At 40.8% G+C, this 26,698-nt stretch overlaps 1 protein-coding gene across 2 annotated transcripts in view; it reads right to left on the reverse strand.

Annotated features, from left to right (window-relative positions):
• The window catches only part of PPP2R2B (protein phosphatase 2 regulatory subunit Bbeta), a 603,721-nt gene that overhangs the window by 50,814 nt on the left and 526,209 nt on the right, over nt 1–26,698 (reverse strand). For both annotated transcript variants that reach the window (XM_049771455.1, XM_049771454.1), the window contains exon 5: nt 16,204–16,381. In XM_049771455.1, coding sequence (XP_049627412.1) covers nt 16,204–16,381 — 178 coding nt within the window. The remainder of the gene's footprint in view (nt 1–16,203; nt 16,382–26,698) is intronic.

Consider the following 26,698-nt stretch of genomic DNA (forward strand, 5'->3'; position numbering starts at 1 on the left):
CTACTTTCTGTACTATTTGATCACTAAGATGTCCAATTTACTTCACTCTTTAACAGCCTGGACTGCTAAATGACGTCAGTGAGAGATTAAACACTGGGCTGTGTTTGATAGAGACTCATGGAAATAAATACCTTCCAGAAGAGTGGATTTATGCCTGGCCCTGTAAATCCCAAGTGAAGGCTCTGGGACCTGGTGTAGGTTGGAAGACACCTGGCCAACCCTAAGCCATTATCTAAGTACATGGCAACTTCCTCTGGAGACACAGGTGGGCATATGGAAGTAGCCATATGGAAAGACTGGTTAGAAGGATTCTCACTGTCCCTCCATATCATGATGCTTTTGGAGTTTATTTTGTGGGTTGCCTCTTTACTTTATTGATAATGTCTCTCTAACCACAAAAGTTTTTTTTTAAATTGAGTTTCTGTGGCTTACAATGCTAGTAATAATGGTTACACATACATAATTCCAATACCTTAGCGATCACCAGTGTAACCCCTACCTCTCTCAAGGACCCCAATATCTTTCTCCCAAGCCCCCAAATAAGTTTGTGGTTCAGCTCTCCTGTTTTGTTTGTTGCTATCTTGTGCATCTTTAAGTCCTACATACAAGAAAAATATTTCTGAGTATATCTCTTTCCTTCTGATTAAATATCTCAGCATGATATCTTCTAGTTCTATTAATGTTACTGAAAATCACATAATTTTGTTCTTTCTTAGAGGTGCATAGTCTCTATTATGTAATTATACCACAAACTTTTTTATTTATTACAGGCTTCATATAATAGCCAAGATATAGAAACAACAATGCTTGTGACTTTTATGCCATCTGCATATAAAGAGGTATTTCTTTTTTTGTTTGTTTGTTTTTTGGGCCACACCCGGAAGTGCTCTGGGGTTACTCCTAGCTCAGAAATCGCTTCTGGCAGGCATTGGGGACCATATGGGATGCTGGAATTTGAACTACCATTGGTCCTCACTACGGCTTGCAAGGCAAATGCCCTATTGGTGTGCTGTCTCTCTGTGGCCCTAGGAAGTATTTCTTGAGTAGCTTTTTTTTTTTCAAATCAACATAAGTAAATTACTTTTATACTTAACCTTGACTAAGTAGTAATTCTGTATTCAAAACTTAAGGGAGTAATGAGTATTCTTAAATAATCTACATAAAAATAGCTCTTCTTTCTCCTCTCCTCTCCCCTCCCTTCTTTCTCCTCTTCTCTCTCTCCCTTCTCTCCGCCTCTCTTCTCACTCTCTCTCCCTTCTCTTTCTCCCTCTCCTTTTTTTTCCCTCTTTTCTCTCTCTTCACTCTCTTCTTCTCTCTCCATCTCCTCTCTCCTCTCCTCCTCTTCTCTTTCCTCTCCTTTCTCATTCTCTCTCCCTCTCCCTCCTCTTTCTCCCTCTCCTCTTTTCTCTCTTCACTCTCCCCTCTCCTCTTCTCTCTTCTCTCTCCTCTCTCCTCTCTCTCTCTCCCTTTCCTCCTCCAATCTCTTCTTTTCCTCTTCTCCCTCTCCCTTCCTTACTCCCTAGCATTAGCTCCACCTGGGCACAAAGATTTTTGTCCCTATTCACCCTTTTATTAAAAGAAAAAAAAAGAAATAGAGAAAAAATCTACATAAAATAAATACTTTACGATGAAATAAAATCATTTCTCTCTTGGCTAGCAGTTTTTGTAGCACCTTTTGGAAAACACTGCTTAGAACTAACCAGCAGTGAGGTCACAGATGATACCTCTAGACAGCTTGGATAAAAGTCTGACTTTACATAAAGCACAGCTCCTTCCTCAGCATTTAGAGGAGCATAAGTCAATGCATGAGGGCTTAGCCACCAGCACTCCTAGTGCAGTCAGTCATCTGTTCCTTAGCAGGCTTTACCTCTGTTCCTGCCACAAAGGTTGTAGGGTGCAATTTATTGCAATAGTGGTTCTCAGTTTAGCCTGTCCTCTTTACTTTCAGTCATCTTTTAGGAATCTTATCGGGCTCCTTCTATAATGAAGTAGAGAGACAGTGAATTTCACTACCATTTCCCTCACCAAGTCTCAGCTGGCAGATTCACAAAATTCACTTTCAACTCAACTGCTGCCAGCCTTATCAATGTTCTTGCAGTTAGCACCACATGCTGGGGAGTAGGGACCTGGGCTTTCCAGAGGGTGTCCTCAATCTGCAACCCTGATGTTCTCTCAGGGGCCTCCTGACCCAGGCTTTGTGGCCACACCATGGGGAGTGGTGTGTGCAGATTTGAGCAGCAGTTAGTGTTCAATGATAGCCAGATTCAGGCTTCTCACCTTCCAAAGAGAGCCTGCAGTGCCTAGGAGATTTTGTTTCCCAAAATAGGGACAGAATCTGGTATCAGTTTTTGCAACCTCTACCAGGATAGCTCCAACAAGAAGCTGAATTGGAAGGGATCTTCATTGTGTGGGAGGAGGTGGTACCACATCCACAGTTATTTTTCCTCTCCCCTAAAAATAAAGCCTGGAGTCAGAATGTGTGAAAATGAAGTGCTTAAACATAGCTGTGAAAGTAGAATTTCCCCCTCACTTGGGAACAACATCAGGGGATGTGCTGGGATGTGCCCCCTGAGTCTGCTTAGGGTTGCTGCCTCCATGTTCAGCCTCATTCCCACAATTCTGGACCTTGAACACACCTGCCATCCCTCTTCTCAAGCCATAGGCTCACAGCTCGCTCTCTGATTCTCCCTCCTGACTGTAGTGCTCTGGTGTGTGTCTCTGGGGTTCTGAGATAAACTATGCTTCTCTTTTGGTGGTGGTGGTGGGGAGGAGTTTCAGTCACACCTCAGTACTTTTAGGGCCTATTTGTGGCTTGGGATTATATATGGTTTCAGAGATAGAACTAGAGTGTGCACAAATAAGGCAAGTACCTCACCCGTACTATTAAGAACCTCACCTGCACTATTGCTCCAGCCCTGAAAAGCTCTTCTATTATTTTCTTTTAAATTTTTTGGGCTATATTCAGCTGGCCATACACAAATCTTACTTCTGTCTATGCTCACAGATTATTTCTAGTGGTGCTTGGGGAAAACTATGTGATTGAACTAGAGTGAGATGCCTGCAAGGCAAATCCTTAAATCCCTGTAACTATTTCTTCAGCTCACTTCTCTCTTCTTTTTAATTACTATATTGACAAAGATGAAGGCGACAGTACCATGACCAGTGTTTCTCAAGGGCCAGGCCTGCCTGCTCAGAGCTCAGTGTTTTACACACCCTATATCTTTTGGTTTTCCTGGCCTGAGTAGGATAATTTAACAGGCTACTTTACTAGCAGAGGAAATAGTGAGAGAAGTCACTTAATCAAGGTCACAGAACTGGGGACAGAATTGGGATGTAGACCAAGGTAGCAATGGCGAACCTATGGCATGCATGCCAGCTGTGACATGCGAAGGCCTTGCAGCTGGCATGCAGGAAGTTCTGCAATTTATAAATTTATAAAGAGTTTTTAGATACTAAAATATTGTTATTAAGGTTTAACTGATGTGATGGCACTTTGAAGAAATTCTTTGGTTTTGTGCGGCAGTTTGGGCACTCGGGTTCAAAAAGGTTAGCCATCACTGCTCTAGGGCCTGGGTTCTTGACCACAATTCATCCCTGAGGAATGCCCTTCACTCAGCTCCTCTAAATGTGGGGACTCTGCTTCTTCCAAAACTGTTTCCGATTAATCCAAAGAGCTTGCTCCATTGCATCTTGGTTTAGGCCTGGTTATTCCCAAATTCCTTATAATTTTTCGGAACCACATTCTTCCAGAACCAGAATTTGCACACAGTATCTTCCTTAGAATTTTTATGTTTTCTGATGTGAGTTTTTTTTTTTTTTTTTGAAAGAGAAGTTGGGACAGAAACATAGTAAGGAATGTCCTAAGGAATGTCCTGATAAATTGTCAACTGATTTAGGACTTGCTCAGTTCTAGAAACATTTAGATACCAAAAATGCAAAGGTTTATAGATGACAGAAGAGGCTATTTTATAACAACATCATGTAGAAAGCCAACCATTCTTCCTGACTATTCTATAGTGGGAAACATGCCTTCTGCTTGTGTGGTTTTGCCCTTCATACTGGGAGGGAAGGAGAAAGAAGATGAGCAGTGTCTGGCTCTCTGGATTATCTTGAAAATGGAATGATGCATTTTGACAGTCAATTTTCTCTTCCCTATCCTTCAGAGCTCTGTATCCAAATTATGCTCTGGTTGTCCCAAGTAACTAAATGGTAAAAGCAAAGCAGCATTGGATTCACAGTTAATATACAAGGCAGACAGCCAACAGATTGCTATTAAATTAACCCCGGGGCTCGACAGATCTGTTCTGACCCCAACTGCTTTTTGTACTTCTTATTAATGCAGAGCCCAGGCAAATTACCTCTTCTAACAAAAGGGGTTAATCTGCTTCTCAGCTGGGACTCTGGAGGCAGCTCGGGGGACAGGAGAGGGTCTGCCAGTTTGGCAGCTGAGCTCCATGTAGCACTGCAGAAGGAGGGAAGGTGAGGGCACTACTGTGGCAGGCAGTGGCCTAAGGCATCATTTAAAATAATAATTGAAGACACTGGGAGGTTAATTCCTAAGGGATCAACTTAAAACAAATGGGAAGCTTGAGCCATAGCTCTTCTCAGCAGTGGGTTGAGGAAACAGTGAAGGTTAGGGCAAGGGTGCTAAAGAGAAGGGGTGTTTCAAAAATAATTTTCCTAATTCCAAATTTGGTACAAGATTTGAATCCTCAATATGTCTCTAGTAACATAATGAAAGAAAAAGATTGACAGAAACACAGAAATAGGGACATGATTAAGCTAATTTTGATCTATCTCCTTAAATCTTTATGCAATGATTCCACATCTATTTTAAAACACTATTATAATGGTAACTACAGAATGATCATAAAGTTACTTATAAACAATACTTTGGGGGCCAGAGGGATGGCGCAAGTGGTAAGGCATCTGCCTTGCCCTCACTAGCCTAGGACGGACTGCAGTTCGATCCCCTGGCATCCCATATGGTCCCCCAAGCCAGGAGTGATTTCTGAGTGCATAGCCAGGGGTAACCCCTGAACGTCACCAGGTGTGGCCCAAAACAAAAAAAAAATACTTTGGGGGCCAGGAAATAGTTCAACAGGCAGAGGTACATGCTTTGCATGCACAGAGACCTGAGTTTGAATACAGGTACTTTGGGCTCCCTTTTCCCCATACACTGCTAGGATGGTTCCAGATTTGTAGAGTCCAAGGAGCTCCTAATTCTTAGGCCCAGGCATTCAAACAATAGGCCTGACTGACAGAGTATCACTGGCCCAGAGACCCCACCACTTAGGAGGCCCCACCAAAAAAACAAAACTAAAACCAAAGTACCGTATTTTCTGGCGTATAAGACGACTTTTGAAACAAAAACAGGTCAACCGAAAATCGGGGGATGTCTTATACAGAGTATATCCCGAAAAATGTTTCAATATGCCGCTAAACGAAAATTGTCTGAATATCGCCACAAACCGAATTTTCCAACTCGATCCTACATTAATCACTGCCAGGCTGCTTGGACCACTTCTCTAACTCAGCCAATCCAAGCAGGCTTTTGATGCATGCAAATTAGACGATGATCTGCACCAATCACTGCCAGGCTGCTCGGAAAGCCTCTCTGACTCAGCCAATCCAAGCAGGCTTTTGATGCAAATTAGACAATGTTCTGTGCCCGAATCTACACTGTAAAAACCCTGCTCAGATTGGCCAGAGTCAGAGAGGAAGTCTATTACAACATAACCTTTGAAACTTTGCTTGTTGTGATTGGCTCACTGTGGTACATGAGCACAGGAACACATGCAGCACATGCAGCACAGGAACGTTCTGTGTGATACAGCGAATATAGGCCTAAACCTATGTTTTAACTGCAAAATTAGGGGGTCTTATACGCCCAGTCATCTTATATGCTGGAAAATACGGTATACTCAGAAATGATAAGATGAAAGACAGGAAACCAAATATTAAGAGTTCTATGTGGGTAGGCCAGTGCATATTCTACTTGTATGAGAGACAGATGGAGAGACAGAGAGAGAGAAAGATAGAAAGGAGAATGTGGTTCTAACTCACAGAGAAATAGACGAATAGGAGTCCAGCATGTATGTCACTTGTAGAAACTCAAGCTTGAGCCCATCTATTTCTCTACTGAGTAGAGTCTACTCCTTTGTTTACTCCCCAAAGTGTCCCAAAGAGCCTGCCAGCACTCTTCAGGGTAGAAGGAACAAAGCTGTGGCCAAAGCAGACAACCTGACACCTCTCCACCAGGAACCTATATATCTGGTTGGACATAGATGGACATGAAAATTAAAAAAGGTAAATAGATACACTAGGCAATAGTAATTGCAAAGCAGAAAAATTAAGCAGGGAAAGGAGAGAGAAGAATTCTATGTGTGTGGAAACTGAAGGGATGAAACAGAATACTTCCTGGGTAGATCAAGAGTTAATTTTTGTCCTTTGATTTTATTTCCTTATTTTTCTAAGAACTTTTAATCAAGTAATTGAGTATTACTTTAAATTGTGTTATAAATCTACTACATATACATAAACAATAGGTGGTGAGATTACAGACTATTTTGTAATCTCCATAATGAAGATACATTTAAATACAAAATAACAAAAAATTTATGAGAAATTTAAAACTAGAAAGCACATTTCTAGAGATTATTATCTAAGATCTAGATAACATACTGATAAATATTCTGATTATAATAGGGAGACAAGAGTTCATTCAGCCTATTTTTTTGTTTGTTTAAAGAACTTGGGAAGGTCATTTTATCTTTCTGGGGTTCAATTTCTTTTTCTTTGAGTAGGCAAATACTATTTATTCTGCCAGTCTCTGAGAATATAGATTTACAGTAAGATAATGGAGAAATAATTTATTAAGTGGATTTTTATTAGACCAAATAAGATCAACTTCTAAAGAAAGCATGTAATTTTCAAAGGCTAGCTTTCATCACTTTTATGGATTTTAATTGCCTGTCTTTATACATTGCTAACTTTAAAAAGGCACTTTGAAAAGAAGAAATACAAATGGCCAAAAGACACCTGAAAAAATGCTCCACATCACTAATCATCAGGGAGATGCAAATCAAAACAACGATGAGATACCACCTCACACCCCAGAGAATGGCACACATCACAAAGAACGAGAATAAACAGTGTTGGCGGGGATGTGGAGAGAAAGGAACTCTTATCCACTGCTGGTGGGAATGCCGTCTAGTTCAACCTTTATGGAAAGTGATATGGAGATTCCTCCAAAAACTGGAAATCGAGCTCCCATACGATCCAGCTATACCACTCCTAGGAATATACCCTAGGAACACAAAAATACAATACAAAAACCCCTTACACCTATATTCATTGCAGCACTATTTACCATAGCAAGACTCTGGAAACAACCAAGATGCCCTTCAACAGACGAATGGCTAAAGAAACTGTGGTACATATACACAATGGAATATTATGCAGCTGTCAGGAGAGATGAAGTCATGAAATTTTCCTATACATGGATGTACACGGAATCTATTATGCTGAGTGAAATAAGTCAGAGAGAGAGAGAAAAACGCATAATGGTCTCACTCATCTATGGGTTTTAAGAAAAATGAAAGACATTCTTGCAATAATAATTTTCAGACACAGAAGAGAAAAGAGCTGGAAGTTCCAGTTCACCTCAGGAAGCTCACCACAAAGAGTGATGAGTTTAGTTAGAGAAATAACTACATTTTGAACTGTCCTAATAATGAGAATGTATGAGGGAAATGGAGAGCCTGTTTAGAGTACAGGCGGGGGTCGGGTGGGGAGGAGGGAAACTTGGGACATTGGTGATGGGAATGTTGCACTGGTGATGGGGGTGTTCTTTACATGACTGAAACCCAAACATGTATGTAATCAAAGTGTTTAAATAAAAAAAAAATTAATTAAAAAAAGGCACTTTTTGTTCTTTCTTTCTTTCTTTATTCTTTCCTTCCTTTCTCTTTCTTCTTCTTCTTTCTTTCTTTCTTCTTTCTTTCTTTCTTTCTTTCTTTCTTTCTTTCTTTCTTTCTTTCTTTCTTTCTTTCTTACTTTCTTTCTTTTTTCTTTCTTTCAATCCTCCCTCCTTCCTTCCTTTCTGCTTTCTTTCCTTCCTTCCTTCCTTCCTCTTTTTTCTTTCTTTCTTTCTTTCTTTCTTTCTTTCTTTCTTTCTTTCTTTCTTTCTTTCTTTCTTTCTTTCTTTCTTTCTTTCTTTCTCTCTCTCTCTGTCTCTCTCTCTTTCTCTTTCTTTCTTTTTCTTTTCTCCCCTTCCTTCCTTCCTTCCTTCCTTCCTTCCTTCCTTCCTTCCTTCCTTCCTTCCTTCCTTCCTTCCTTCCTCCCTCCCCCTCTCCCTCCCTCCCTCCCTCCTCCTCTCCCTCCCTCCCCCTCCCTCCCTCCCCTCCCTCCCTCCCTCCCTCCCTCCCTCCCTCCCTACCTCCCTCCCCCCTCCCTCCCTCCCTCCTCCTCTCCCCCTCCCTCCCCCTCCCTCCCCCTCCCACCCCCCTCCCTCCCTCTCCTCCTTCCTCCTTCCTTCCTTCCTTCCTTCCTTCCTTCCTTCCTTCCTTCCTTCCTTCCTTCCTGCCTTCCTTCCTTCCTTCTTTTCTTTCTTGTTTTTTGAGTCACATCCAGCAACTCTCAGGGGTTACTCATGGCTATGCGTTCAGAAATCGCTCCTTGCTTGGAGGATCATATGGGACACAGGGGGATCCTGGTCTGTTCTAGGCTAGCACACACATGGCTTTACTGCTTGCGCCACCGCTCTGGCCCCCCTTTTCAGTCTTTCTGAGTGTTGGCTAATCCATGAAAGGTTTCATATTTTGCCTAACCCATGCCTTTCTGCAGCTGCAGCAGGAAAATGGGGTCCAACTTGACCTGAAAAGACAACTAGGCTCTAATTCAGTTGAGACTTCTTATATCTAACTTAATTCCTTAATATTGAAGGTAGAGATTAGCCTTATCCTGGCATTGACAGTGGATATATTAGAGTTAGAATATTTTCAGGGTACATTAGTTGCTTTGAGGCATGCTTTCCTTCCCAAAGTCTGAATTAAATCTTTGGCTATTAAGCAATGATTACAAAGCACCAGGTCTTGTTAGCAGAATGGACATGTGGCTTGATGATAACACATTGGAGATCTCTCTAAAGAGGACTCTGAGGGATATTCCACTCTATAAAGCTTTGAAAAAGCCAGTGTGCAAATACAGAGACCTGGCTAATGGCTAGATTAACTATGAGAGGCATTAGAAAGAGGCACATCTGTCCTGTTTATTACTGCTTTTAAGACTGCAGATTGAGCTATGAAAGACTGGTTGAAATGGTTTTACAATGGTGGGGATTGGAGAGGTGGCATCACTTTAAAGTCTCATAACAAATTTTTTACACACAAAGTTTAAAATCCCAGTGTTAAAAATACCTAATGCTTTCTTAAAGCCCAATTCAGACATTGCTTTATTATTTTATTTTTATACAGGATATCTTAATTCTTCTGGGGGAAAATGGGGTTACTCCTGAAGATGCTCAGTCAACTTAGGACTCCATGCCTCTACCACGGCCTGCTGGCTGTGCTTACCTCTAAGTAGGAAAAGGCAGAAACCATGTCAGGTTGGTGCTCAAACTTAGGCCTTGAAAAAACCAGGCATGTGATGTAGCAGTTGAACTGTCTTCCCAGCCTTTCTTTATGAAGCCATCTAACCTTTCTTCAGACTTCTTCCTAATTTATCCCTGCACCACAGCCTGAAACACCTACAAGGGGTCATTTAATTCATTTGATTGTTAGTATCTGAGTAATTGAGACAATGTGATACAGTGAATTTTTATGTAAAGAGTAAGAGGTGTCTTGGTTTTCAATCTAAATCTTGTGAAAAAATTCACTTGTACTTAGTAATTCATCTACAAAGTGCTAACTTCCCCACCCAGAAAATAATGTGCATACCATTATATAACACAGACTCATAATGGTTAGTTTTAAGTTCCTTATATGGAGACTCTGCTTACATACATGCTGATGGCTGTGATATGTTAACTTGCTTTGGTTGGACTTTAATTCTTACATTTCCTCTCCAGGATATTTTTGGTATGGTATGCCAATAAGATATGCACACATAAGAGAGTGTGAGAAACATAAGGGAAGTAGCTGCTATTTTTAGCATGCAACACTATCTCCCTGTTTTTCAACTCAACTCTCAAGATGCTGTTGAAAGTGAGTATGCACGTGTGATAAAAGGTCCCAGTCTTTATAACCATAAGTTAATCAAAGGGTGATTATCCCAGGTGGGTCTAAATTAATCAGTTACAAGGCACTAAACAGGTTTAAAAGAAGTGGTGAAATGATGGCTTGTATTTCATAAGTGTGCATAGGTTAAAGGTTTAATCCCTGGCAACACCTATCTACCCAACAAACACACACACACACACACACACACACACACACACACATACACACAAGAACAAAAAAGGCCCAGATCTGTCTTAAGGAAGACTCTAAGGATGTTTGATCTGTAACTGCTCTCTCTTCTGATGAATTTTCCTTCCTGACTGCTCTGTGTTGATAAACTCTATGTCTGTCTGTCTGTCTGTCTGTCTGTCTGTCTGTCTGTCTGTCTGTCTGTCTGTCTGTCTGTCTGTCTGTCTGTCTATCTATCTATCTAATCTATCTACCTATCTATCTATCTATCTATCTATCTATCTATCTATCTATCTATCTATCTATCTATCTATCTATCTATCTATCTATCATCTATCATCTATCTATCTATCTACACATATCTATTAGGGTCCTACTTGCCTTCTATAGACTTTGAATTTGCTGATTCACACACAAACACATATATTAACATCCTTCTTTAATCTTATAGGTTTTATCTCTCTGAGTGAATTTCAATTTATATTCCTTCCAGGTTACTATTGTGTAAGTATCAGGATTGCAGTTTTATCTTGGCATCTCCATTGTATACAGCAAGAGCTCAAACTGTTCTTAGGGTTTTATGCTTATGAATCTTCAGTCTTTACTGAGCACAGCTTTTTTTTTATAAAGCAGATAATACACTGTAGGTCAAGATGACTGGTTCTCTAATGCAGATAATTTATTTAGCCTGTGGTTTTCTCAGAAGAGGGCTGGTTCAAGGTACAAACACAGGGCTGGGGTGCATGTTTGTGTGGGGATGCTACAAAATATAAGGCTCCTACAGTTCCAGTCTGACTTGGGCCAGGAACTCAGCTCAGACATTTATAGGACTACCTCCTTTAATCCTGTCAACCACCTTATAAGATAGATGGATTAGGTATCTTATTAACTTATAAAGAAATTGAGAATCAGAGGGATATTTATTAATTTATCAAATTATACACATCTTTGGAGGTGATGTTGGATTCAAATATAGTTCACCTTCAAAGTCTGCATTGTCAATGACTCTGTGAAAAATGGAAGAGAAGCCTGCATGACTGCACCTTGACCTTTTACCTGAAAACAAGAGGTTCCTTGTATTAAGATATATGAGATATATTACACACATTTAACAATAATTATGAATATACAATTATATGCTTGTATATTATGTATAGTTATTTTATATGTAAACACATTTATTTATATAAAATATATTTGTACATAGGAATACTATGATGCTAAGAAAAAGGAAATCTTACAGCTAACTGCACCTTGGATGAAATGGATAGGTATAATGTTAAATGAAATAACTCATAGGGTAATGATTAATACTGATGATACCCCTCATACAGATAAACAAAGAAAGGAATTAGACAAATCCCAGGACTCTGAAAAATTGAGGTTAGTAAGCAGTATGGGAGGAGACCCATGGGAGAAAAGGAAGAGGCTGACTAGAAGTGACAGCAGGACTGTGATGGATAGTCTTGACCACTGTAGGGGTGAGGGTGTGGTAACATTGTATATCAAAGCCATAGGCATTAGTAATATTGCATGCTACCCAAACTACCATAAAATAAAATAAAAACAAACAATAACATGGAGCTTCAATAGTGATATTTTCCTATGGAAGGAGAAACTCTTAGTATCATAAAGCCTGAGGACATTCCACAGAGGGTTAGAATCTATCTAGGAAAGGTTCTCAGTGTAGAGAACCCGTCAAAGATCCATTTAAATAGGAGCAAGGGGGATGGAACAGCAGCAACAAGAGAAAAAAACTGTTTCTCTCCCAAACTCAGCATAGCACAGTCCCTGGACAGGAAGGCTGCTCTTCAGGGTCCTACAGAGTTCTAGGAACTTGAAACTTTAAATCTAGAAAAGCCTCATGAAGATGCCTGATGCAGTTACAAACGCCAAAGTTATGAAGTAAGAAGTAGTCCTAAAGTCACATTGGCTTTTCCAAAGGAAATCTTATTTCCTATCTAAAGGCTGGATTGAAGGACCAGGTGGTCTTTGCTAACCTTCCCAGTCTCATTCACATTCGTTTATCTTCATACCTGGGTTCCATAACAGTATTCTTGTTAGGCCAATGTTTGATGGGATCTTTGTACATGGTGGACCAATCTCTGCATACCTCTTTGTCAATTCATCTCACCCTCTTCTCCAGATCTCAACTCAATAAAACTTATAAAAAAGCATTCACAAAACCTTGTTTTTTTCTGCAAGAAAATAGTTTGTAACTGTATAGTCAACTAATGAGACTCTTTGATGTATAAAAGGTTCTTTTTTATCTTTTCACTTTTGTTTTCTCAAGGCTTAGTGCATTACCTTGGGTAAGTCAGGTGTTTGAGATCTAGTTGTTCAGAGATGTCTTTTTATTTTTACCCAATATAGTCAATTTAATAGGTTTCATATTAGACTAGGTTAGAACCCAGGTTGGCTGATTCTAGTAATAACAGGGAGGTATAGGATCACAGGCAAAACATAATGCTTTTAAAGAAAAACAACTACTTATAGTACATACTTTTTTGTTTTTTGTTTGTTTGTTTGTTTTTGGCCACAGCTTGCAGTACTCAGGGGTTACTCCTGGCTCTCTGCTCAGAAATAGCTCCTGGCAGGCATGGGGGACCATATGGGATGCTGGGATTTGAACCAACAACCTTCGGTCCTGGGTTGGAGGCTTGCAAGGCAAACACCGCTGTGCTATCTCTCCGGCCCCAATAGTACATTTTTATATGAAAATTATGGCTGCCCTTAGAACTGGAAAACCATTAACATAGAAATAAGTTATTGTAATGATGTCAAACCATTAAACCAAATATTAAACATTTAAGGCAGGACATATTACAAAATAGAAAAATTAATGGAAGGGAAAGCTTGAAGACAAGATGTCATAGGATGGCAATACCACTCTCTAGTCTCATACTAACATAAAGCCTTGGACTCTGTCAGAGTTACAGAGTATACTCTGTCAGGCTCTCTCACTGTATTCAAGAGTGAACCAAGGGATGAATGTAGAATTGAGATGATCCCAATTATTAATTTAACAGAAAATAATTTACCATTCAAATACACATTCAACTTGCCATACATGTCCTTTCAATCACAATCATAGTTATCATTTTGTTGATTCTTGTTTATCACATGACAATGCTCTAATGTCTATTCTGTATACATCATCCATATGTGAACACATCTGTGTGTATATAATCATGTGTATATGAAGGGTTTTCATATAAACAAAAAGATTTTAGTATATATAAAATATTCTTTATGGGATGTGGAGATTGCTCAAAGGGCTGGAGCATATGCTTTTCATGTCAGATGCCCACAATCAATTCTCAACACTACATAGTTCACTCAGAGCACTATAAGAGCAATCTGAGCACTGAGCTCCCTAGCATTGCTGAGTATCTCAAATCCATTCCACCCAATTTTTCATATGTGGTATGTATAGACATATTTAAACATTTATTCACATGTCATTATAATATCATATAAAATTTTAATTAATATAACATATTACTTTTATTTATAGGAACAAACACAGATAAATGTTCACATATAAGCTTAAAACACATTTATTTATTTATTGTATGGTTTTGGGCCACACCCAGCAGTACTCAGGTTGCTCTATTTTACTCCTTTTACTCCTGGTCTCCATTATCATTCTGTGTTGCACCAAATACCAGTTACTGGAAGTGACAGATTCTATAAACTATATTGCAAGGTCAAGTCATCTCACTGTTAACTTAAAACTTAGATTTACTTTGCATTTTTCAGCATATGTGAAATTAAGGATGAATATGATTGCATTTTCTAGTATACATGGTCATAAAGGTATAATAATAGAAAAATGGTGCTTAGCAGCCCCATGACTATTTTTCTTTTGCCATATCTGCATTGTTCTAGTTCTGTTCTCAGGGATCACCCCTTCAAGGCTCAGAGGAACATATGGGATACTGAAGATTAAATTCAATATTTGATCCACAGCATTATAAAACTTGTGTTCAACAACATCTGAGCTGGGGAGCTCCTAGTATCCAATGTACTCTGAATTATGGCCACTATCTCCCCTAGAGATAGTTGCACTTCAGTTGGGACATAAAATAGGATCCCCATTTGTTGAGGATACTTAGGGTGGCTTGGTTGAAATGCTCTCTATAGATATCTATCTCATAATGACAATGATTACATATGGTTGCTTTAAGGGTGAATAGTATGAGCTCATTTTTATGCCAGCATCTGGCAGGCTGTCACACATCTGCAGAATCTATACTAAATTGTGCTATTAATATTTCCCTTTCACAATCTCCACAAGACGGCTGTCTCCCAAAATGCCTAAAGAAATTTTTTTCCTGGCCCAGGGCTAGAGGCGAAATTCTGAAAACATGTCACCTTGACTGGGGACAGCAGAAGCTCAGAGTGACAGCAGTTGAGCTTGAGCAGATTTCTGACTCTTGGAATAGAAACAAAGGGAGCAAGGGAACCATCACCCACATACATTCTATTAGCAGCTGTACTTCCAGGCAAAAATCTGTAGGTAGGTTTTTCCCAGCTCAGACCATATGTGGAATTGGAGCAGAAATAAAAAGAAGCCAGACAAGACCTAAGGGTCAGTTCCTAGTGTCTCCAAAATTACCACTACTTGCTTTAAGTTGCCTTTCCCCCAACGTCTTTGAGCACTCTTCTGTCACTGAGTGTCACTGAGTACTCTTCTGGGACAGAGACTAACTATACCTGATTTAGGTTAGCCTACCTAAATCAGGTCTTTTTGCTTAATGCAATATACTAGACTACATTTTCAGTCTACACTTCAGAGGTATAATGTGACTGTGTTTGAGTTATTGGAATACAGGTCTTTTAAGGGTCTGGCTTTGAAGACTCAATGTCCTTCATGATCTCCTCTTTTTGTGGATACAGATAAGCACTGGGGAGTCACAAAATAGGAGGAATTTAAATTTCAGATTTACTTCTGGAGAAGGCTGCCTATAGAAGGAATTCACCAAGTTGATTTTATAAGAGAAAGAGAGTAGAACAATGTGATGAGGATTTTGGTTAGTGGATCTTGATGTGTTTATACCGGTGTCCTCTATAAAATACCCACCAAGCTATACAACTATGCCACATGCACTTTCAAAATGAGATTTCATGTGTAAAATCTCATGTATAGTACTGGAATTCAATAAATGCAGTTATTATTCTTTTTTAATATATAGCACACCATAAAAATGCATATATACTTATGATAGTTTACGCTATACAACCCTCTTAAGAATTCTCTAACAAGAGGAAGGAATCTAACTAAACTCTAGGGTCTTAGAGTCAACAGTCACATATGATTCTAATTCATGATAAAGCAATGCTTCTGAATGAAGGGATTGATTAAAAATTCTAATCCAAAGCCAGTCCTGGTCCACTGATTATCATTCATGATTTCCCTAATTTGGTCAGTTGGCAGGATTATCATAAATATGAATGTAATTTATAAGTGCAAGGAATTGTAGTCTGTGTTGACTCTATTCCACTTTCCTCCAAGTCTACTCCTGCCTGAATCCATCTAATTCTTTTTGTTGTTTTTGTCGTTTCTTGATGTTGTTGTTGTTTTTGAGTCACACCCAGCAGCTCTCAGGGGTTACTCCTGGTTCTACGTTCAGACATCACCCCTGGCAGGCTTGGGGGGCCATATGGGATGCCGGCATTCGAACCACCATCCTTCAGCATGCAAGGCAAATGCCCTACCTCCATGCTATCTCTCCAGCTCCTGAATCCATCTAATTCTAATTAATGGGTTATTGGCCACAGAAAAGGATACTAAAACTTTGATTGGTTATTTCAAAGTTCCACAGGTTAATCCTCAGGTCATCAGCTGACATGTAGGTTTCATAATCGCTGTTGACTGATATAGAGTTGATATGATATGTGTGCGCGTTGGAAAATACTCTCCGTGGGGTGGCCTCAACCATCAGGTCCATGGGTCTCAGCACAGGCACCTGGATGCAAGAGAAAAAGTCATTTCAGAACCAAAACTCTTCATTAGCAAAAGAACATGCATGTCTATAGTTCTTTCTGTCACATGCAAAATCATTATTACCTTAAAAAATTTTGAAGATAGAAGAGGCTGCCAATTAATATTTTTCCAGTTCTCTTTGATTCATTTTAGCTGTACTCCTTTCTCAAAAGGTGTCCCCATCACTTTCTACTACAAGGTAATTTCATTTTTTATAGATTATTCACTTTTTACCAGCTCCTTGTTGGCCACTTCTTGGGAAAACTTAGATTTCACTATGTGGTAAGCAGCTTTTTGAACCATTATTCCAGGATTTTTGGTTTCTAAGCATTGATATATATTATACAAAGGAGATTGGGGGAAATAATAGATACACTTAGCCTAATTCAACTTTCATCTACATTATCTGTTATGTCTTAGGATCTTGTGCCACAGCATGCATAAACTTAGGGGAACTCAGGAGGCACACCAGATGTATTTCCAGATTTTCCTGTTGTGGAGAACTGAAATAACCCCTATGGGGTTCCTCAAAAGGCCTGCTGTGGACGATTCTTCCCCTGCGTGGATAGTTGAGGAATTCCCAAAGAGATAAATCCATGCTTGGTATTCTATTTTCTGTCATTATTTGGCTATCTCTCCTTTGTAAAATCTCAGGCAAAAATATGGCCTCAATCAAATTCTTTTCAGAAATCCCAGCACCAAAGATTACTAAGAGAACCTCCTTTCTGGATAATATTTAGCACTAAAATCAAAAAACAATATTTTTTTCTCTTAAGTCCTTACAGACTCAGTGTCTGGTAATCAAGAGCATAGCCAGAATGCAGATCCTGGACTATTGACCCTTCTCAGAAAATGGAAATTCACCTTAGGGGATTTGGCTCCTTCCTTGACCTTTAAAACAATAGAGTTCATCTCTGAAGACCATGCTCTTAGATTTTTTTCTACTTCTTAATACCCCTTACTTAGAATTCTTACAGCTCATACCTATAGCTTACCGTATTTGCCGCAGTATAAGACGACTGGGCGTATAAGACCACCCCCTATTTTTGCAGTTAAAACATAGGTTTTGGCCTATATTCACGGTATCAGACAGAATGTTCCTGTGCTGCAACTGTATGTACCACAGTGAGCCAATCGCAACAAGCAAAGGCTCAAGGTTATACGGTAATAGACTTCCTCTCTGACTCTGGCCAATCTGAGCAGTGTAGATTCGGGTCCAGAACATTGTCTAATTTGCATGCATAAAAGCCTGCTTGGATTGGCTGAGTTAGAGAGGCGGTCCGAGCAGCCTGGCAGTGATTGGTGCAGGATCAAGTTGGAAAATTCATTTTGTGGCAACATTCAGACAATTTTCGTTTAGCGGCATATTGAAACATTTTTCGGAATATACTCGGCGTATAAGATGACCCCGGTTTTCGGTTGACTTTTTTTTTGTTTCAAAAGTCATCTTAAATGCCGGAAAATACGGTAAGTATTGTTACTGTTAAACTTTGCTTTGTGATTGTGAACATTCTTTACCCCTTATAAAATCCCCTGCTAAAAGATTAAACTTGTCTCACTCGTGCCAGAAGATGTGTTGACCCTACATACTCTGTGTGTGGTTTCATTATTGTGTATTTCATATTCAGCCACTCGTGTTACCGATTTTCCTCTCATGAAGAATTTATTCCCCACTAGAGATGCTGAGACGCAAGACGCCTGCAGCAGTCTTGTCCCCATCTAGCTGTCTCCTCAGTCTGTTGGAGGGAATACTTGAAAACACTAAAGATTTTAATAGCTAAACACCAGCTCCTTTACACAGCACACCAATTGATACTGTTTTCCTGGGAAACTTCTGATTTTTATCTTTTTGGTTTGTTTTTTGTTTTTGGGTCACACCTGGCAGTGCTCTACACTCAGAAATTGCTCCTGGCAGGCTCGAGGGATCATATGGGATGCTGGGATTCAAACCACCATCCTTCTGCATGCATGGCAAATGCCATACCTCCACACCATCTCTCTGGCTCCTGATTTTTATCTTCTATCTTGGCATACTTCAATATTCAAAATTGTTCCCATCTGCTTTTTGGGAACACCTATTTTTTGGGGGAACACCTGTGTCATTTTGAGGGATACCTGGAAGTACTTAGGGGCTACACCTGTCTTTATGTTCAGGGATCACATTTGAAGGAGGTGCTTGATGTGCATAATTCAGACTAGGGTTGTCACAGCAGCTACCTTGCATACTAGACAGGTACCTTCATCTTTACACTCTCTCTCAGCCCCAATTTGTCCCCATCTGGGCAAATATCTGGTTATCATCTATATATGTATGTATATTTAAATGCATGCATATACATTATATTTATATATATGACATCTATCGAAGGAACTAGTATAAATAACCATTTTCTTTCACAGGTCAGAGAATGGGCAGTTACAGAGTTTTATGCACAGGAAACTGGCAAATGGGAATAATGAATAATATATCAATAATGAATAATGGGAATAATTGTCTTGAGACTCTCTGAAATCAAAGGCACTTTGGTTTATGCTGAGAAACTGATCATTTGAATGCCTGAAAAGAGAGCATCTTAAAGCTAACCCAACCTGGAACAGATATGGTCCTTTGCTATAAGGACCATATATGAGAAGACATATCAAGACAGCACAGGGACATAAATCTGCTTTTTTTCAAGGAAGCCACCTCCTTTACCTGAGCCCTGGCTGATTCAATTTGCTTTTATTGGGGAAGGGGGCACTAGGGGAAGAGGGTGATACCAGAAGGTGAAAATTTATCAAGTACAATACACCTCACATAAAGCATAATCCTCCCTGCTCTGAAGGGAGTTGAGATCATGTTTGGAATGATTTTAAATTAAGTGAACAATTCAGAAAAGTCCCAGAGACCGGTGGAGCTGTGAGCTAGATATTATGAACCATAGGCAGCTTGAGACAGGGACACTGAAAGAACAGGGGCCCTCTGAACACCAGGAGAGGGAACAAAAAAGAACGTCCGCGTGTCTTCTACCCTCCTTAACCCTAAAGCATAAGCTATGGGAAATCATGGAGACTAGAGTTCTAATTTTCCATCCATAAAAAGGCTGTTTGTCTGCAGACAACTGACTTGCAGCTCCCTGGGTCAGGCCAGATATTCTAAAATTCAGTGATTTGCTTCTGAGCTGTCACAAGGGCACGAGGGATCTCCTAAGATGGCTTTCCCTCAAGTCTCCCTTCCAGCAGCCTTTCCTAAACTGTAAACAGTCTGAGAGGGTTAATGACTGAGTAAAACCAGGCACAGGTCTTTTCTTTTTATAGCTCATTGAGATGGAGGATGTAGATATGAATGAAATTACTCACTAATAAAAAGTAGTCAGTGTGGAAAAGGAAAGGGTGGAATGAATGCCCAAGGGGATTTAATATGGGGAGAGACGTTTTCAGAGGTTGAGCTGAAGATGACTAAATTGATTTAGTGTGAGGTATGAGAGGGATCTAACATGTCCAGAAGAGAGAACACTCTGGTCAGATGGAAGAGCATGTGTAAAGGTTCTGTGGTGGCAGGAAGTGAAGAAGACTATATGGAAAGATTCATAGGTTAGCATAACTGAAATAGACAGAGTGCTAAGAAGCATGGTGAAAGATAAGGTGAGACGATAAGAGGCTTGCTATTACTCTAAGAGAAATGAGAAGAAACCCAAATATTTGCCATTATTGTGCTAGGATAAGAGTCAAAGATTTAAAACTAAGTCTTTCTGGATGTCCAAGGAAATAAAACTTTGAATACATAGAAATTCACCATTGAATACCTTTGAAGGGTGCATCTATTTTTTTGTTTGTTTTGGGGCATTGTATAGGACTTACCCCTGAATATGCACTCAGGAATCATTCTTGGTGGGCTCAGGGAATCATTTGGGATTCCAGGGATTAAAACTGCTTGGCTGCCCATTGTACTGTCACTCTGGCCCCAAGGTACACTAATTTAAGGTTTTGGAATGGGTAGGAAAAGAAAGCAACTCTACCCATAGAAACTCAATTGGCATTTTCATTTGCTCTGCTCCAATGATTCTGCCTTTATCATCTCAAGTACTTTTGTACCAACTCTGTGAAATTAGCACTAGTACAAAGAGCTATCACACAGAAAGACTCAGGTTTAGAGAGAGAAAGTCACTGGCCCAGAATTGCCCATCTGAGGTCGGAGTGCTATCCCAGTGTGTATCTGCCTACTAAGCCAGTGTTCAATATCACAGAGGGTTATGAGACACGTGATTTCCAGGGGGACTTTGAGCTATCAATAGCAGTAGTGGCAGGAGGAGGGTTCTGTGGTATGCTGCTTTGTGAACTCTCAGTTGGGCATTGGGAGCATTACAGCATTTAACTAGTGCTCTGTCCTGTGCTTTCAGAAGCACATGGGCATGCTTTTGCCATTGCCGTAAAGGAGTTCCCCACCTGGGGTATTAGAATCCTACCTGTGTCCTCTCCACCTCCACTTTCTCTGCTCAGGAAGCAGTGCTCAAGAGTAGGCTCCCAGCGTTCGGATCCACATGAAAAAATGAATCTGTAAGGATCTCCCATTGTTTCCCCTAAACAGAACAGCCTGTCTGCTAATTTGGGTTGAGTGTCTTCATGATGCACCACTTCCAGGGAAGGCTCCAGTAGTATCTAGTGATGCTTCTTCGAATATTTTGGCCAGAGTCAGCTCCGGGTCTGGATATCCCACCCTATACCTTGGGTGAGCCTTGCTGCCCACTCAGTGATGCCTCTCAAGGAGGAGGACAAGAGTTGCCAACTCGACAAAGTCCTGGTGAGCAAGCTGTATGGGGATGGAGTCTCTTATTCCATCACATATTCACCTCCAGCCAGGCTGAGGTAGCAGGCTGGGTTGCTTAGCAGGTTGGAAGCTTCCATACCTGTCGCCGATCCAAGCAATGCAAGCTGCAACTTAAGCTATTTTATTTTGCCCTCTTGGCAGTTTATTTGGGGGGAAATTCATGTGTTTGACTATTTCACCCATGGCACATCTAGTGCAATGTCACTTTGGGAGACAGAAAAGTGAACCCCACCTGCTGGGTGTTGGGCTAGCATATTAAATTATGGCTGCGAGGGAAAACTATGCTGATACGTCAAATTGCTCTTTGGGAACCTGGGGAGCCAGCACTGGAGTCAGAGACACAGTTTTCCACACCTTGGACCCTTATTTGATCCTTTGCACATCGTGGCCCCTGACCACCATTGGGATACACTTGGGAGCTCCCCAAACACCACTGGGGCACTGGGGGATCCTGACTGTTTCTGGCATTGCAGATCCTGAGCAACATCATGTTCTAGGGTCTATTACTGAACCCTACTCAGATGGCCAAATCTCATCCACAGTTGCTCCCAGACCTGCTGAGAACTGCTTGGGAGACACTTCCCCAAATGAAAACCAAACCAAACCAAACCAAAAACCAAAACAAAACAAAAAGAGAGAAATAAAGTAGTTTTTGTTTAGGGGCCACACCCATGCTTTTCCTACCCCTAATCTCAGGCATTACTTATAGGAGGTTTACTAGTAGTCCTCAAACTACGGCCCATGGGCCACATATTATATTTGTTCCCATTTTGTTTCTTCACTTCAAAATAAGATATATGCAGTGTGCATAGGAATTTGTTCATAATTTTTGTTTTTATTATAGTCTGTGACAATGAACAGGCCCCTCGTTTAAAAAGTTTGAGGACCACTTTAAGGAATCATGTTGGGATTGAAATTGGGTTTGCTAAATTAAAGGCAAGTATCCCCCCTGCTGCACTTTCTCTGGTTCCCGAAAATGTGGTTTTCTTGAAACAGGAGCCACACCAGTGGCTGCACTCAGAGGGTCTCCTGATACAGCACATCTCTGGTGAAGCTGGGGGCCATTATGGGGAAACATGTCAGTGCTCAGAGGTCATCTAGTGCCAGGGCTACTGTCAGGGCTTTGTGCATAGTGGGCATGTGCTCTATTTTATTATTACTATTATTATTATTATTAATATTATTCAGACACATTCCTGGCTCAAATTAGATGTTTCTGTAAGTGCCAAATTTTATCCATAATCATAATTTGAAAGATTGTTGCATGGACAAGCACAGAATTATGGAGCAATAGTCATCGTAGAGTTTTCAAGCTTCTTTGGGAGTTGCTGTGTGAGCTTGTATGATTCACATACGACTCCCAAACAGTTCAGACACTGCAGGGGCAGGGGTGGGGTGCGGGGATCTCTCACATCTTTATTCCTGGTAATGAGTTCACAGTTTTCATGTTTTGTTTCATTGGCTATGGAAAATTCAACATTCTCTCCAACTCCCACCTTGCAGTGACCCTGCAGTGACTGAAATGTTCATTGGAAGAGATAAGCCCTGAGAGAAGGCTTGGGATAAGATTGCATGAGTTGGCCATGTCCCTCCTGCTGCATCTCATCTTTCTCTACAAACTGTATTCAGTTCAGTTCATCCCTTGAGCTTGATTCCCCAGGATCAGCATCCTGGCCACTGCCTTGCCTGCTCACTCTGCATGTGAACTAGGTCTGTGCCCAGTAGGGCAGCTCAGAGTCAGCCCTGCCTGTTACAAGATTCCCCAAGGGACCTCCACTGTAATATTGGGAGGTTGCAAAGACCAGAGAGAGCAACATGGCCCTTCCTTTGCTTCATTCAGTCTCAGTTCAAGTAGCACCTTCAGACCCTACAGATGAGGTCAAAGACCAGAAAGGTTAAGAAACATGTCTAAGCTCACACAGCCTGCACCCTGGACTTCTGCCTGTATTCTGGGTGTAGGAAGAACACGCTGGGTGCACAGGGGAGAGAGGTAAGTAGTTAAATATATGAGTACAGGTGATCAGACTGGAAGGGACTCAGCAGTTAGTGCTGGCCAAGTAGGTCAACTGGGGAGGTGCAGGGAAACCTTATGGAGGAGAAAACCCCAATACTGGACAGGAGTTAAGGTAAATGGGAATCAAGAAGGCAGGCAGAAGCCAGGGCTAGGAATCAAGGTCTTCAGAGCCATCTGAAACAGCAAAGGTTCATAGGGGCAAGAGAAGAGAACACATGTGTACATATGATTCTGTGTGTCTCTGAGGTAGGGATCAATGAATCACTCAGTGAACACTTAAATTCTAATGAGCTCCCTTTTCTTAGAGCAAACATGACCTATGACTGGGAACACAATACTGGACCCTGCTCTCGTGGGGTAAGTTTCTATGTGAAAGTTGGAAGAAAACCCAAGATGTGTAAGAGGGTAGAGGATGGAGGGATACGGTTTAAGGTGAAAGAGGCCTTGCTGAAGAGGTGTTTCCTGAGCAGAAATCCAAGTAAAGAAGGGAGCCACGGGGATCTCCTCAGGAAGAGCATTCCAGGCAGTGGAGTAGTGCAAAGGCTCAGAGGCTGGGCAGCAGTGGGGGGGGGGGGGGAAGAGGTGAATTAGGGGTCCAGTCAGAACTTGAAGGGGGAGGGAGATTCAGGGAGTGGTCCTACAGGGTTCGCCTTTCCTTCTCCCCTCCTTTTCTCTTCCTCTTCCTCTTTTTTTTTTTTTTGCCTCTCCTCTTGCTTGGAAGTAGTAGGTCTTTTCTCATTTCCAGAACCCACTGCCCCACAAAATAGTCTACTGTCACATGGCTTATTAGATGACTAGACAATCTTTCACAATGCCTAAGTGGTTACCTTCAGGTCACAGAATATTCCCCTTTCCATACACACACTACCTTTGCTTCTGAGACACACAATGGAAGCTCATCAGAGTCCCAGAGTTCCTGCACCCCACTTTAAACGTCATCTATGAAGAGACACTGCAGGGAGAGGCTAGAGGTGAGGCTGCCAGCTACCTGGAGCCCCCTGCAAACAGATTCTAAGCGACAGGAGACGAGAGGAGAGGGGAGAGAGAGACAGAAACAGAGAGACAGAGACAGAGAGACAGAGAGCTCTGTTTTGGAGGAGGAGGTGACTGTATATTTCTTTTGTTTGTTTTGGTTTTGGTTTTTGGGCCACACCCATTGATACTCAGCGGTTGTTCCTGGTGCTCAGAAATCGCTCCTGGGTTGGGGGGACAATATGGGATGCCAGGGGATCGAACCACGGTCTTTCCTAGGCGAATGCTTGCAAGGCAGATACCTTACCTCTAGTGCCACCACAACGGCCCCGATTTATTTATTTATTTTTTTGATGATCATCAAAACATCTTCATTTTGATGATCTGAACTCTAAAAACCTGGGGATCATAATAGATGCCAGAATTCAAATCTGGGTTGGCTGTATGTAAGGCAAGCACCCTCCCTAATGTACTATCACTGGGGTCCTCCAGACTGACCTCTATGGTCAACCTTTGTTCATATGTGATTGCTTTTAGGAGACAGACATTTAACTTCAAGTGTTATTAAGTATCATCAGTATAACAGCAATTAAGAGATCTTTGAGGATAATTGCTATCAATTTAAAGCCTGGCTTGCTCCACACCTCCTGAGGCTACCCATTGCTCTCCCCAGATAATCGAGATTATTTTATATTGAGACTGACAGAATGTATTAAGGTCATGGGGTTAGGTGGGCTCTTTGTCATTAATTATTAGGAGTGTTATGGCCACACTCTGGCCTCAGAGCAAACCAAAGTAAACATTGATTAACATCTGCTCTCTGTTTCACTGTTTCCACAGTCTCCTCTCCTTAGCCTGGGGTGTGGGGAGGCAATAAACAGACTCCTACCTCATCTTCTTGTTCACAAGCAGATTTTTTTTTGTATTTTATTAAAACACCTTGATTACAAACATGATTGTGGTTGGGTTTCAGTCATGTAAAGAACACCACCCATTACCAGTGCAACATTCCCAACACCAGTGTCCTGAATCTCCCTCCTCCCCAACCCACCCCTGCCTATAGTCTAGACAGGCTTTCTATTTCGCTCCTACATTCTCATTGTTAGGATAGTTCACAATGTAGTTATTTCTCTAACTAAACTCATCACTCTTTGTGGTGAGCTTCATGAGGTGAGCTGGAACTTCCAGCTCTTTTCTCTTTTGTGTCTGAAATTTATTATTGCAAGAATGTCTTTCATTTTTCTTAAAACCCATAGATGAGTGAGACCATTATGCGTTTTTCTCTCTCTCTCTGACTTATTTCACTCAGCATAATTGATTCCATGTACATCCATGTATAGGAAATTTTCATGACTTCATCTCTTCTGACAGCTGCATAATATTCCATTGTGTATTTAGCCATTCATCTGTTGAAGGGCATCTTGGTTGTTTCCAGAGTCTTGCTATGGTAAAAAGTGCTGCAATGAATATAGGTGTAAGGAAGGGATTTTTGTATTGTATTTTTGTGTTCCTAGGGTATACTCCTAGGAGTGGTATAGTTGGATCGAAAGGGAGCTCAATTTCCAGTTTTTGGAGGAATCTCCATATTGCTTTCCATAAAGGTTGGACTAGACGGCATTCCCACCAGCAGTGGGTAAGAGTTCCTTTCTCTCCACATCCCCACCAGCACTGCTTGTTCTCGTTCTTTGTGAGTGTGCCAATTTCTGTGGTGTGAGGTGGTACCTCATAGTTGTTTTGATTTGTATCTCCCTGATTATTAGTGATGTGGAACATTTTTTCATGTGTCTTTTGGCCATTTGTATTTCTTCTTTGTCAAAGTGTCTGTCCATTTCTTCTCCCCATTTTTTGATGGGATTAGATGATTTTTTTCTTGTAAAGTTCTGTCAGTGACTTGTATATTTTGGATATTAGTCCCTTATCTGATGGGTATTGGGTGAATATGTTCTCCCACTCAGTGGGGGGCTCTTGTATCCTGAGCACTATTTCCTTTCAGGTGCAGAGCTTCTCAGCTTAATATATTCCCATCTGTTAATCTCTGCTTTCACTCGCTTGGAGAGTGCAGTTTCCTCCTTGAAGATGCCTTTACTCTCAATGTCCTGGAGTGTTTTTTCCTATGTGTTGTTTTATATATCTTATGGTATCGGGTCTGATATCGAAATCTTTAATCCATTTAGATTTTGCCTTTGTACATGATGGTAGCTGGGGGTCTAAATTCAATTCTTTGCAAGTGGCTAGCCAGTTGTGCCAACACCACTTGTTGAAGAGGCTTTCTTTGCTCCATTTAGGATTTTTTGCTCCTTTATCAAAAATTAGGTGATTGTATGTCTGGGGAACATTCTCTGAGTATTCAAGCCTATTCCCCTGATCTGAGAGCCCGTTTTTATTCCAATACCATGCTGTTTTGATAACTATCGCTTTGTAGTAAAGTTTAAAGTTGGGGAAAGTAATTCCTCCCATATTATTTTTCCCAATGCTTGCTTTAGCTATTCTAGGTGTTTATCGTTCCA

The sequence above is a fragment of the Suncus etruscus genome, chromosome 4, assembly GCF_024139225.1.
Source record: "Suncus etruscus isolate mSunEtr1 chromosome 4, mSunEtr1.pri.cur, whole genome shotgun sequence".
Classification (NCBI taxonomy): domain Eukaryota; kingdom Metazoa; phylum Chordata; class Mammalia; order Eulipotyphla; family Soricidae; genus Suncus; species Suncus etruscus.